The sequence below is a fragment of the Balaenoptera physalus genome (genome assembly GCF_965194825.1).
Source record: "Balaenoptera physalus genome assembly, chromosome: 15".
NCBI lineage: Eukaryota > Metazoa > Chordata > Mammalia > Artiodactyla > Balaenopteridae > Balaenoptera > Balaenoptera physalus.
In genome coordinates, this window is record NC_138894.1 from 45,585,822 (window position 1) to 45,600,800 (window position 14,979).

The following is a 14,979-nucleotide window of genomic DNA, read 5'->3' on the forward strand; positions in this document are numbered from 1 at the left end:
AAATATAGAATATCTTCAATTAGTACCTCTAACAGAATTTCAATTATTTTTTAATATTTGCTGCTTAATGAAGATGGATTTACTACTGTCCACCACGGGTCAAGCACTTCGTGAGGTTCTGGAGGATTTGTAAAAAGGACAACCAAGATGTATTGAAAATTTTACTACACTGGAGGAGTAAAATAAACCATTTAGTTAGTGACGTTCCTTTCATGGAGTTGCTTACCAGCTCTAATTTTAAATGAACACATTAAACACAATGGTGAAAACACCAATTAAAAAAGTCTACTCTCCATTAAAAAAATATGTATGCTTAATAAATATTTGTTGGATAAATAAAATGTACAAAAATATTAATAATGGTCATGTCGGCAGATATTGTGTTTTTACACATTTCAAATTTCTATACTTTCTTTAATAAATTTAAATAATATTTACAATAAAAATTATTACGAGAAAGCATATAGGTAGCTGAATGTGTGCAAAATTAAAAATTAAATTAAATCCAGCATACGTCACATGACCTATCCCCATTATAAGAGATACAAAAACTGTATTACCACAGGTCTTTCCTTTCCAGTCAATCTAACTCTCAAAAAAATTATAAATTTTCATAACTTCAAGAGAAGAGACAAAACCAGGTATTTAAAATACAAATATTTCAGGACTTCCCTGGTGGCACAGTGGTTAAGAATCCACCTGCCGATGCAGGGGACATGGGTTTGATCCCTGGTCCGGGAAGATCCCACATGCCACGAAGCAACTAAGCCCGTGCACCACAACTACTGAGCCTGCGCTCTAGAGCCCACGAGCCACAACTACTGAGCCCGCATGCCAAAACCACTGAAGCCCATGCACCTAGAGCCTGTGCTCCACAACAAGAAAAGCCACCGCAATGAGAAGCCCACGCATCACAATGAAGAGTAGCCCATGAACCACAATGAAGAGTAGCTCCCGTTCGCCACAACTAGAGAAAGCCCGCGCACAGCAACGAAGACCCAACTCAGCCAAATATAAATAAATAAATTTTAAAAATAAATAAATAAAATAAAATAAATAAAATACAAATATTTCTTAGTCTTTTACTACTTTAAATCTTAATATATGTTACTGATATTATTTTCTCAAATAAACTTAAACCAGTTTTCATATGTTGACAGTAAAAACTTGATTCTCAAGTTTACATTAAATTTTATATTATTTTAAATTATATTAATAAACAAAAATTTTAGAGCTTCCCTGGTGGCGCAGTGGTTGAGAGTCTGCCTGCCAATGCAGGGGACACGGGTTCGAGCCCTGGTCTGGGAAGATCCCACATGCCGCAGAGCAACTGGGCTCATGAGCCACAACTACTGAGCCTGCGCGTCTGGAGCCTGTGCTCCGCAACAAGAGAGGCCGCGACAGTGAGAGGCCCGTGTACCGCGATGAAGAGTGGCCCCCGCTCACTGCAACTAGAGAAAGCCCTCGCACAGAAACGAAGGCCCAACACAGCCAAAAATAAATAAATTAATTAATTAAAAAAAAAATTTTTACATCCTCTGAATATGAAGAAAAATTCCAAGTTCAAATTATAACCATGGGACTTCCCTGGTGGCGTAGTGGTTAAGAATCTGCCTGCCAATGCAGGGGACACGGGTTCAAGCCCTGGTCCGGGAAGATCCCACATGCCGTGGAGCAACTAAGCCCATGGGCCACAACTACTGAGCCTGCGCTCTAGAGCCCGCGAGCCACAACTATTGAAGCCCATGCACCACAACTACTGAAGCCTGCCCGCCTAGAGCCCGTGCTCCACAACAAGAGAAGCCACCGCAGTGAGAAGCCCGTGCACCACAATGAAGAGTAGACCCCGCTCGCCACAACTAGAGAATGCCCGCGCGCAGCAATGAAAACCCAACACAGCCAAAAATAAATAAATAAAATAAATAAATTTAAAAAAAAATTATAACCATGTTTTACCAAGAACACACACTGAGTACTACAGAATTATTAAAGCTTATTTTTTATTTACCACAAACCTCATGAGCATAAAGAACAAACTAGTGAAATTCCTCAAGAGGACATAAGAGCAAATAATCCCTATTTCCTAAATATTCCTATTTTAGATTTGAGTCAAGTAACCAACTTATAATTTATATACAATATTGTTTGCAAATACCAAACATTATGAATTTAAGAACATTCTGAAACAGGGGTCGGCAAACTTTTTGTGTAAAGGTTCAGATAGTAAATATCTTAGGCTTTGAAGGCCACAAGGTCTTTGTCACAACCACTCAACTCTGTTATTATAGTGGTGAAAGCTGTCATAGGCAAGATGTAAATGAATGAGCATGTGGCCATGTTCCAATAAAAATGTATTTATAAAAACGGGCTGCAGGCCAGACTCTCCCAGGGGCCATAGTTCGCTGACCCCTGATTATACCTTCCAGAGTATTATACCTTCCAGCTCTCCCCATACAGAAGTAGTGTAGGTTTTCTCTCTGTGCTTACCTTTTCAATGGCAATCTCCACATTTAAGCACTATTCATTCATTCACATTTTCTACAGATTTTTACTAAGTGCATATCACATGCCAGAAACAGTTTTAGGTGTTAGTGATAAAAAAGGAAAAAATAATAATAAAGTCCTGCCTTCTTAATGCTTACATTCTAATAGGGGAGTCAACAAATAAACAAGCTAATAAGTACATAATTTCAGTTAGTGCTAAGTATGAAGATAAGCAAAGCAGGGCAAAAACAGTGGAGAGGAAGGGTGAGGCTCTTTGTATAGATCAGGGAAGACCTCATAGGAAATCACTTTTAAGTAGAGAATGAATGAAGTAAATGAACAATCCATATGAATATCTGGGGGAAGAGCACTGCAGGCATATGGACAACTACCTGCAAAGGTCCTAAAGAAATTCAGAAAGCACCTACCAGGTTTAAATAAAGACAAGATTAGTGTGGCTGGAATAAGACAATGAGATCAGAGAAATAGGTAAGGGGGAGATCATAAGGACTTGAAGGCTATGGTAAAAGGACTGGATCTTATTTGAAGTTTGAGGTGAAGCCACGAATATGGAATGGTTGAAAGCAGGAGAGTTAGTAGGTATGATGTATGTTTTAAAAAGATCACTGGTTTATTTGTCAATTATATCTCAATAAAGTTGGGGGGAAAAAGAGGTTCACTGGTAGCTGTGCTGAGAATAGACTAGGAGGCAGAAGTGGAATAGGAAGGCCAAGCCATAAGCTGTCGCATGTATTTGTAGACTTCTAAAACAGGATCTAGGGACTTCCCTGGTGGTCCAGTGGGTAAGACTCTGCGCTCCCAATACAGGGGCCCGGGTTCGATCCCTGGTCGGGGAACTAGATCCCGCATGCATGTCGCAACTAAAGAGCCTGCATGCCACAACTAAGACCCGGCAGAGCCTACATAAATATTAAAAAAATTTTTTTTGTTTAACATGAGATTTCAGTGATGAAATATAACATCATCACCAACAGAGGGCAGTAGTGAATACAGAACATAAGTGTACAAACTGTGATCCAGCTTCATAGTTAAAGATCTTTCTCTAGAATTCTAGTAAACTAGAATTAAGGAGCATACCCGCGAAGTTAACAGCAGGAGCAAGAAATAGAGAGTATGCAAATACATATCTATGAGAAGCTGAAATTCCAAATGTGAGCAAAAAAAAAATTAGATAAAAACGGCAGAGTAGGACTTCCCTGGTGGACCAGTGGGTAAGACTCCCAGCTCCCAATGCAGGGAGCCTGGGTTCGATCCCTGGTTGGGGAATTAGATCCCACATGCATGCTGCAACTAAAAAGATCCCACATGCCACAACTAAAGATCTTTCATGCCGCAGCTAAAGATCCCACATGCCGTGATCCCGCAACTAAAGATCACGTGTGCCCCAACTAAAACCTGGCACAGCCTAAATAAATAAATAAATAAATATTTTTTTTTAAAAAGGCAGAGTATTTATATAGGATGTCATTTCCCTAACTAAACACACCACTCTCAATTCACTGATTTCACTGCTTCACAGGAGATACCAAAAAATACAACTAAATCAAGTGAACAGTCAGCTTCACGTATCTACAAGCAGATGAAGGGTTTGTCCTTTTGTGATCAACAGGCAAAGCTACAGAGGGTCAATGTCCCAGCCAAGTAGGGTAGAAAAGCTCCAGTTCAAGTGGAAAACAGGAACCAGTACAAATGTGAGCAATCAGTACACTACACCCGGGCAAAGAACGTGAAGATTAGAGGGAAAGGCTACAGCTCAGGAAGCACCTGAACTTGAAACACAGGCTATGAATAAATGAATGCAAGCAGCTGACAATAAGGAGATTATTAATGTGTACCCACTGCCCATACCCTGCCGGGAGTTACGCATCCCTCCTTTCCTTTCCTCCTATCCCTGTTGTCCCTTTTCACTTTCACTCTCTTTACGGAACTTGATGTTCTATAGATGATTGAAAGGTATGGCCACCAAATGACAATTGAGATACTACTCCATTTTTATCCTCAGTTTTTTCCCTCTGCTTAGACTCCTACATTTTTTTCTTTAGTATTTTTCCTCACTGCTTTTATTCTAGCCTGCATGTTGAATTCAAGATTGTTGAGATTCCACAGACAAAAGAAAAAACTGTTTTGACCTGTGCTCTCATCAATATGTAAAAACATATAACCTGCTCACTTCATACTCATTAGTATGGCTACTAGCAAAACACACACACACACACACACACACACAGAAAATAACTGGTAAGGATGTGAAGAAATTGGAATTCTTGTACACTGTTGGTGGGAATGTAAAATGACACAGCTGCTGTTGAAAACAGAATGGCAGTTCCTCAAAAAATTAAAAACAGAATTACCATATGATCCAGCAATCCCACTTCTGGGTATATACCCCAAAGAATTGAAAGCAGGGTTTCAAAGCAGTATTTGTACACCCATGTTCATAGCAACATTATTCACAATAGCTAAAACAAGGAAGCAACCTAAGTGTCCACTGACAGGTGAATGGATAAGCAAAATGTGGTATATACATACAATGGACTATTATTCAGTCTTAAAAAGTAAGGAATTTCTGACATATACCACAACATGGATGAACCTTAAAGACATTATGCTGAATGAAATAAGACAGTCACAATAAAGACAAATACTGTATGATTCCACTTATATGAGATACTTAGAGTAGTCAAAATTATAGACAGAAAGTAGAATGGTGGGGGCTGGTGGGGAGTGGGGGAGTGGTTTATAGGGAGTCATTGTTTAATGGTACAGAGTTTCAGTTTTACAAGATGAAAAGAGTTACAGATACAGATGGTTGTGATGGATGCACAACATTATGAATGTATTTAATACCAATGAACTGTATACTTTAAAATGGGTAAGGCAATAAATTTTACGTTTTATGTATTTTACCAAAATATTTTTAATTGAAGGGAAAAAAAAATACCCTGCTAAAAATGCAGGAGTAAAGGTTAGTAGGAATAAAAAAGTTGTTTCACTTTTTCTTGCCTCCTACACCAATACTCCACATTGGGTATGGCCATGCATTGGTCAAATTGGGCTATTCACCATTTCTTGAAGCTGCTCCACATTTTCCTGCCCCACCTCAGCTACTTTCTTAGCCTAAATGCCCTATGTGGTTGCCCTTCATTTCAGTCTAAAATACTCTACACGTTCTTCAAGAGCAGCAAAAATGGGGGCTTCCCTGGTGGCGCAGTGGTTAAGAATCCGCCTGCCAACGCAGGGAACACGGCTTCGAGCCCTGGTCCGGGAAGATCCCGCATATCGCGGAGGAACTAAGCCCGTGCGCCACAACTACTGAGCCTGCGCACCACGAATACTGAAGCCCACGCGCCTAGAGCCCGTGCTCCGCAACAAGAGAAGCCACCGCAGCGAGAAGCCCGCGCACCGCAACGAAGTGTAGCCCCCGCTCGCCGCAACTAGAGAAAGCCTGCGCGCAGCAACGAAGACCCAACGCAGCCTTAAATAAATAAATAATTATTTTGGGGGGAAAAAAAACAACAAAAACGGCATCTCCAAGAAATCTGCCAGAAGGAACTAATATCGCTTTTCTGTCCACAGTAGTCTACTCAGACCTCTACTTCAATGCTACAGCATCCTTGCATCATGTTTATTTGTGTATGTTCTCTTTTATTGCAGCTAGACATTCCATCTCTGCTCAAAGCCTTTTTGTTTAAAAATCATGTTTGCTTTTTATGTTTCCATAAGAATTAGAGAGATGTTTTATCCCTCAGTGTTGCTTGTAAGGTAAATGAAGATTGTAACTAGATGTTATCTTGAGCTCATAGTTTCAGCCCTAAGTCAAACAATCGAAGGCTATTTCCCTTGGTACCTCAGACCAATCAGCTGTGCAGGGGCTGTGCTGCCAGGCACAGGCAAATCTTCTATTCTACTCCCAATATCAAAAGAACCATGCTACTCAAAAACCACTCAGAAAACTTAAGTATTCTAGCTTCAGGCAGAGGACTAAAAATAGTGAGAGCAAGACCTAGATATTATTTAGCAATGTATTTTAAAGAAAATAAGAGAGAGAGTTTCTAGACAATCTTTTCTCGCAGTATACTGCAATTTTTATCTCATAACAAAACAAAAGAATCAAAATATGGGCCACCTAGAGAGAAGTAGCCCCCAATATTTAGAAATCCTAAGACATTGCCTACACAAGTGCTGTTCTTGCTTTTCGGCCTGCAGTCCCTTATCCTCATCCCCTGTAGGCCTAGCAAACACTTCAGAAACTCAGGTAAGATGTCAAATTCTCTAGGAAACCTTTTCTGACCACTCAAAGAGTAATATTTGATAGAAATACAAGGTATTCACTAGTGATTTATGATATCAACTAAAATTACTTAGAATGTCTAGAATCACATATGAGATATTACTCCTTACATTTCTATGAGGCAATCCATTTACTTTCTATGAAATAATTGCTTTGCTTTTTTTTTCCAGATTCAAATCCTCTAAGCAAAAGCAGTTTTAAAAAAAGAAACATAGGGGAATTCCCTGGTGGTCCAGTGGTTAAGACTTCACCTTCTAATGCAGGGGGTGAGGGTTCAATCCCTGGTTGGGGAGCTAAGATCCCACATGCCTCGTGGCCAAAAAACCGAAACATAAAACAGAAGCAATATTGTAACAAATTCATAACCATAATTCAAAAAGAGACATGTACTACGATGTTCATTGCAGCACTATTTACAATAGCCAGGACATGGAAGCAACCTAAGTGTCCACTGATGGATGAATGGATAAAGTAGATGTGGCACATATATACAATGGAATATTACTCAGCCATAAAAAAGAAATGAGTTATTTGTAGTGAGGTGGATGGACCTAGAGTCTGTCATACAGAGTGAAGCAAGTCAGAAAGAGAAAAACAAATACTGTATGCTAACACATATATATGGAATCTTAAAAAAAATGGTTCTGATGAACCTAGGGGCAGGACAGGAATAAAGACGCAGATGTAGAGAACGGACTTGAGGACTTGGGGGTGGCGGGGCTGGGGGGAAGGGGAAGCTGGGACGAAGTGAGAGAGTGGCATGGACATATATACACTACCAAATGTAAAATAGCTAGTGGGAAGCAGCCGCATAGCACAGGGAGATCAGCTTGGTGCTTTGTGACCACCTAGAGGGGTGGAATAGGGAGGGTGGGAGGGAGGTTCAAGAGGGAGGGGATATGGGGGTATATGTATACATATAGCTGATTCACTTTGTTATACAGCAGAAACTAACACAGCATTGTAAAGCAATTATACTCCAATAAAGATGTAAATATATATATATAGTAACAAATTCAATAAAGACTTTAAAAATGGTCCATAACAACAAAAAAATCTTTAAAAAAAAAAATAACTGCCTTTTTAAGGTATAATAAGCAGTTTTGAAACACAGTAACTGCAAAAGGGTAACAGATGAAATTTCAACACTGACTTTAATCAAAGTGGAACGTTTAGGCTAAATGCTTAGACTCCTTGAGCCTGTTTCCTAATCTTTAAAATGGGTGTACACCACCTAAGGTTTTTGCAAGAAACAAATTAAATAAAATATAACATGTCTAACAGAGTTCCTAACACATAGGAGGCCCACAAAAATAATTTTTACAGATTATCTCTAGAGTACACTAATTACTAGATTCAGTCCTATCACTAGTTCTTAGTCTAAACCAGTGTTGTCCAATATGGTAGCCATTAGCCACAAGTGACTGTTGAGCACTTGGAATGTGACTAGTCCAAACTGACATGTGCTTTAAGTGTAAAATACTCACCAGGTTTCAAAGACTTAGTGAAAAAAATAATATAAAACATCTCATTAATATTTTGTATGTTGATTACACGTGAAGAGATAATACTTTGGATATACTAGGTTAAACAAAATGTTAAAATTAATTTCACTTTTTTCTTTTTACTTTTTTAATGTGGCTACTAGAAATTGTAAAATTACATGTTTGGCTCTCATTACATTTCTATTGGACAGGCTGAGCTACGCTTTGACTTCCAGCTGATGAACGTGCTCTCTTAACCATACAGTGGACTGCTTGACAGGGGTTCACTCCGGCTAACCCACCCCTTATCCCGACATACACATGATCACTTTAACATTCTTTAACACTTCCACGGCCAGGGAAAGCTGATAGCTTGATCGCTCTTAATTTTAAAAAGTATGGAGCGCACAGATCCGCCGAGGCAACTAGAAATCGTGACCTACACAAGACAGAAGTGTCTGGAGGCAAAACCCAAGAGTTTTCTCCGGTGGGTGTCGGTTAGCGCTGCTGCGGGGAGCCCTAAGAAAGTGAGAAAAGGGACAGAGCGAGTGCAGGGGATCTGAAGGAGCGTAATGTGGAGCCCCTGGAGTGGAGGTCTGAGGAGGGAAGCCTTTCAGCTTCTGGGGGGACGAGTCGGACGGCGGCGGGGAAGAGATTCGGCTCCGCGGCGGAGGCTGCAGGGAGTACCGGTACCTTAAGAATCCCCTTCATCTTCGCCATAAAGGGGCGGAACTCCTCAGGGGGCACCTCCGGATAGAGCTGGCTCCGCAGCAGCTCCTCCGTGATGCCCGGGTGCCCATGGAAAGCGTCCTGAGCCAGGCCGCTCAGCAACCCGCTCAGCGGCTTAGATCCCTCAAGCTCGCCCGCCATAGTTGACGGAGACCCCGCCCCCCAACAGTTGAGCGTGGCCCTGCCACGGCAGCCGATATGGGCCTAAACAGCTGGACAAAGGCGCGAGAGGAAAGCGGCGGCGGAGTTCCAGCAGGGGTCGGTGTTGGCCCCTCCCAGCTCAGCAAAACCCGACCCTTAGGTTTGCCACCGCGGAGCTATCAATCCATTAAGTTCCAGACCGCTCACTTTGCTTCCGCTGATTTCCTTCATCACTCCAGGGGCTTGTCGAAGAAAAAATTGCTCAGTGGAGATTACTTTAGATGGAGTAGCATCCTATGCGGGTGGCAGTTTAACTTTCGGATGGCTGTATCTCACTGCAAGCTTTGCCAATCCATTAACTGAAAAGGATCTATCACTCAAATCTGATCTCTGCCTAATCCTTACCTGTGCACCTTTGTCCACGAAAAATTTAACTATACCCTGGTAGTATGTTTTCTTGGGTTGTTAATTGCCTTTTTACATACATGTGTCTTGTCTTTCCAGCTAGATTAGTGGCTCTGATCCAATGTTCCTTTCTATAACAAATATTTTGTTAACACTTTCTTTACCATCCTGAAATAAAGTGCATAGATAATATAACTTCTTACCCATATAATTTCCAAAAATCAATATATTATTCACCAATAAAAAGGAATGAGTTACTGATACATGCTGCAACATGGATGAGCCTTAAAAACATGCTAAGTTTAAGAAGACAAACATAAAGGGCCAGATATTGTATGATCCCATTTATATGAAATGTGCAGAACAGGCAAAGCTATAGACACAGAAAGTAGATTAATGGTTGCCAGCAACTGGAGGAGTGGGGAATGGAGAATGACTGTTAATGGGTTTCTTTTGGGGATGATGAAAGTGTTCTAGAATTAGACAGTGGCTATGATTGTACAACTTTGTGAATATACTAAACCCACTGAATTGTACACTTCAAAAGAAAATGAACTTCACAGTATGTGAATTATATCTCAATTTAAAAATCAATATAATGACCTAACTGTAATTTAGGATAAAAATAAAAGGAAAGAAAGTTATAATATATGCATTTCAATGTATAAATGTTACATTTCAGGCTCAGACAATAATAAACAGGTAGGTTTTTCACCTACACGAATGTCCCCTGCATGGCAAGATGTCTTGTATCCTTGGTGCCTGTCCAGCCTGGGCCATTCCTCCCCCTCCATTATTGTGACAACTGAAATACCCCTTTCGAAATAATGCCACCCTACTGAGAATCAATGATCTAGACTACTTTAACTAATATTTATCCAGCATTTGCCTGAAGTCAGGAGGTATTCTTTATACTAGAAAAGATATAAGATATTTCTTTCCCTAAAGGAATTAATTTTCTAAAAAGCAAATTCAGAGATGCTTTCAGAACTCCAAGAAAAACAAACCTAGAGATAAACTATACATCCTGTTAAGTGTGCCTGCAGGAGTTGCAGAGAATGGTCCATGTAAGGGAAAAAGTAATATAAGGGTGGTGAGTGGATAGAAAGCACTATGAAGCACATGACTTCCAAATTACCCACCAGAAAGGCTGTACCCATTTATTTCCATGAAATCTTGCTAACACTGACTGGTATTATTCTTTAGAATATTTGCTATCTGATACATAAGAAGTACTATCTTATTGTTTTAATATGTATTTCTTAAATTTTGAGAGTGAATTTTTTTAATTTATATAATTGACAATATAACATTATGTTAGTTTCAAGTGTACAGCATAATGATTCCATATTTGTATATATTGCAAAATGATCGCTGCAATAAGTTAACATCCATCACCACACAGCTACATTTTTTTTTCCTTGTGATGAGAGCTTTTTTTTTTTTTTTTAATTTATTTATTTATTTTTATATTTATGGCTGTGTTGGGTTTTCGTTTCTGTGCCAGGGCTTTCTCCATTTGCGGCAAGTGGGGGCCACTCTTCATCGCGGTGCGCGGGCCTCTCACTATCGCGGCCTCTCTTGTTGCGGAGCACAGGCTCCAGACGCGCGCAGGCTCAGCAATTGTGGATCACGGGCCTAGTCGCTCCGCGGCATGTGGGATCTTCCCAGACCAGGGCTCGAACCCGTGTGCCCTGCATTGGCAGGCAGATTCTCAACCACTACGTCCACCTGGGAAGCCCGTGATGAGAGCTTTTAAGATTAACTTTCTTAGCAACTTTCAGGAATTCCCTGGCTGTCCAGTGGTTAGGACTCCTCGCTTTCACTGCGAGGGCCTGGGTTCAATCCCTGTTTGGGGAACTAAGATCCCACAAGCCACACAGCTCGGCCAAAAAAAAGACAATGCACTATTATTAACTATAATTAACATGCTGTACATTACATCCCCAGGACTTATGTATTTTAAAAATGGAAGTTGGTACCTTTTGAACTGTTAAAAACACAAAATTCAACTCTGTAAATTTTAAAGGTCTTATTGGCTTTATTCAACAATTCATGAATAGGGAAGCATCCAATCTCAGCTAGAAAGGTGCTCCAAGGAGCTGTACAAAATGAAAGACTTTTATAGGCAGAAGGGAGTGAGAATAAGGAAGTTGTACCTCAAAACAAAAAAGCAGGTTGGTTATTACAAGGTCACCTTCCTTTAGGGGACGTCAGGGATCTATCAGGCAGATTACCTAACTAGTGCTGATTAGGCGGTTCCTGATTGGCTGGTTTAAGATTCCATTTCTGGGAAAGGTGAAACTGTAATTCTCGGTTTGGTGATGTGGGGCTGGTTTAGCATAAGTGACTCCATTTGGGGCCTGCTGTCTTGTTTTAAACAACCACCTTTACGTGAGGACTTTTTTATATATAGTTATTGACTGCTTGTATTTCTTCCCATTTCCTTGTCCACCTTCTATAGAGGTTTGTCACTTCAGTGATTTCTAACAGCTCTTTATACATTAGTAATACTAATGTTTGTCACTTACATTGCAATATGTTCCTTAGGTTTATATAGTTGAATCTATCAACCTGCCTAGAAAAAGTCTGGAAAGTTATTTACCAACATGGTTATGAAGTATATCTCTGAGCAGATGGCTTCTATTTGCTTCTTTCTGCTTACCTGATTTTTCTAAATGTCTACAGTGTACATGTAATATTGTTGTAATAAAAAGTTATTTAATGAAAAGATAAAGTGCCCATCAGGAGTTGCCTGGTGGCCTAGTGGTTAGGATTCTGGGCTTTCACTGACGTGGCCCAGGTTCAATCCCTGGTGGGGGAACTGAGTGAGATCCCATAAGCCGCACTGCGCAGCCAATAAAAATAAATAAATAAAGTGCCCATCAACAGACAATTGGTTTAAGAAGATGTGGTATATATATGTACATATATATGTATACAGACACACATATATATGTATACAGACACACATAATATTGGAATATTACTGGAATAATGGAATATTACTCAGCCATAAAAAATGAAATATTGCCATTTACAGCAACACGGATGGACCTAGAGAATATCATACTAAGTAAAGTAAGCCAGACAAAGAAAGACAAATATCATATGGTATTGCTTATATGTGAATCTAAAAAAAAAAAATGATACAAATGAACTTATATACAAAACAAAAACAGACCCACAGACATAGAAAACAAACTTATGATTACCAAAGAGGAAAGGAAGGGAGAGATAAATTAGGAATATGGGATTAACAGGTACAAACTACTATACATAAAATAGATAGCAACAAGAATTTACTGTATAGCACAGGGAACCATATTCAATATCTCATAATAACCTATAATGGAAAATAATCTGGAAAAAAATATATATATAGCTGAATCACTTTGTTATATACCTGAAACTAACACAATACTGTAAATCAACTATATTTCAGTTTTAAAAAAAGATGTGCATCCTAAAATCAGAATTCTTTTAATGAAAAGCTTTAAAGAACATGTGTTCCACATTACTGAGAAAAGCCACACACCTTACATAGTGTTTCATAACCATTTTGATAAAATTAGATGCTTTCAGAATCTTATAGAAGCCTCAGATATTTTCTCCCCAAAATGCAAATACACACCAAATGTAGTCTACAATATTTAGGGGTTAATTTACCCCTCTGAAGTTTCTGTAAGCCTGCTAGTTTTCCACTGGTTCTAAGAACTCTCTCTTAGTACTCCCAGTTCTAATTAATCCTTACAATAAATAGATTGCTCTTTTATTAGAAGCAGGGGGAAATTCTGCATATCACTATCATTATTCAACTTTTATTCCAATGTATGTTACACCTGGACATATCACTTGTTAAAAATAAGAAAGGAGGCCCAAAATGGAGTCACTTATGCTAAGCTCCACATCACCAAACTGAGACTTAATTACCAATTGGGAATCTCCTAATCAACACCAGTTAGGTAAACTGATAGATCCCTGCCATCCCCTAAACAAAGGTGACCTTGTAATAACCAACCTTCTTTTTTGTCTAGTGTAACTTCCATGTTCCCGCTCCCTTCTGTCTATAAAAGTCTTTCATTTTGTACAGCTCCTTGGAGCTACTTTCTACTTGCTAGATTGGATGTTGCCTGATTCATGAATCACTGAATAAATCCAGTAAAATCTTTAAAATTTACTCAGTTGAATTTGGTTTTTTAACACAGGGCTTGCCTGAGCCTACAAGTTCCAAAACACCAAGGTGACCAATAAAAGAAAATCATCCCTGTGCCACCAGGGGCTGCTATTGCCAATGTAACTGTTCAAGGCTGGTAACAGCCGCATTTTTAGAATGCGTTTCAAACAAAAGGATCAAAGCACAAGCTTTATTTTATTAAATTTCAAAACACAACCTGTTTCGCAGATGATAAACCTGGACGCAAGCCTATTAAAAGAATTGCCTAATTGCTGTGAGACAACAGCAAGGAAAATACCCTGAGCCTTGGCTCAAAGGAAATTATAAGCATCTAACTAGCGGCCCTTCTGCTAAACAGGTTTCCTTTTCATTGTGGTCAAATAGGTTCCCATTATAAGTCTCATCAAGCAACTAGTCGCTTCCCCTATTAAACTGCTCCTATTATGGCTTACAGGCTGTTTGGTCTCAGGCCAGCAATACATGTTTTTATAAGATTTTCCAGCTCTGCAAAATGTTAAAATTTAAAATGTGAACTGAAATAATGTGGAAATACAGGGGCCCCTAAGTTTTGCAATAAACTCTCCTTGCTCCCTGTCTCTCCTCTGCCTTTTCCAGTTCTACTTTAATCTCCATTCACTCTCCACTCAACAGATATTGGTTGAGAGCTTTGTGCCAATCATTCTGCTAGGCTCCAGGGGATACAGAATGAATAAGACACTCTGCTCTAAAATCTTACATTCTGGTAAAGGAAAATAATATGTAAATGAAGGGTAGCAGAATATGCCACCCCAAAATATACCACTTTGGCATAAGGATTCTTCTGAGCTGAAGGCAACTGAGAATAAGCAGATACAAGGAAAGCTCACAGCCCTTCTCCTATTCACCTAAAGCAGGACATACGTTTTCAAAGGTGTCCCTCCTTCCCTGTCTACCAGAAAGTACAAAAACCAATCCCAGAAGACAACTTTAGACCCTTATCAATGGAGAATGCACCGACTTAAATCTGCAATAACTTACTCTTGTTTACCATGTTTTTCCCTGTCATCTCTCCATAAATGAGCTCCTGGACATGGTCCTTTCTTTTGTCTTTGGCTGAAGATGGTATATAAACAGGAGTTCTAAGCCACTGCTTTGAGTTATTCATTTTTCCCTGGGTATGTCACATGTATACATGAGGTATACATGTTAATAAACCTCTGTTTTTCTCATTAATCTGTCTTTTGATACAGGGGTCCCAGCCAGAACAG

General features: G+C 39.5%; 1 protein-coding gene across 4 annotated transcripts in view; it reads right to left on the reverse strand.

The window, feature by feature from the left end:
- The window catches only part of COMMD1 (copper metabolism domain containing 1), a 148,416-nt gene extending 139,227 nt beyond the window's left edge, over nucleotides 1–9,189 (reverse strand). For 3 of the 4 annotated variants that reach the window (XR_014253966.1, XR_014253967.1, XR_014253968.1), the window contains exon 1: nucleotides 8,974–9,189. Coding sequence is in view for 1 of the 4 variants with exons in the window: in XM_082426667.1 (XP_082282793.1) it covers nucleotides 8,974–9,150 (177 nt within the window). In the remaining 3 variants the exon portion in view is untranslated. The remainder of the gene's footprint in view (nucleotides 1–8,973) is intronic. The other variant, XM_082426667.1, reaches the window with a different exon arrangement.
- Nucleotides 9,190–14,979: the final 5,790 nt, after the last annotated feature.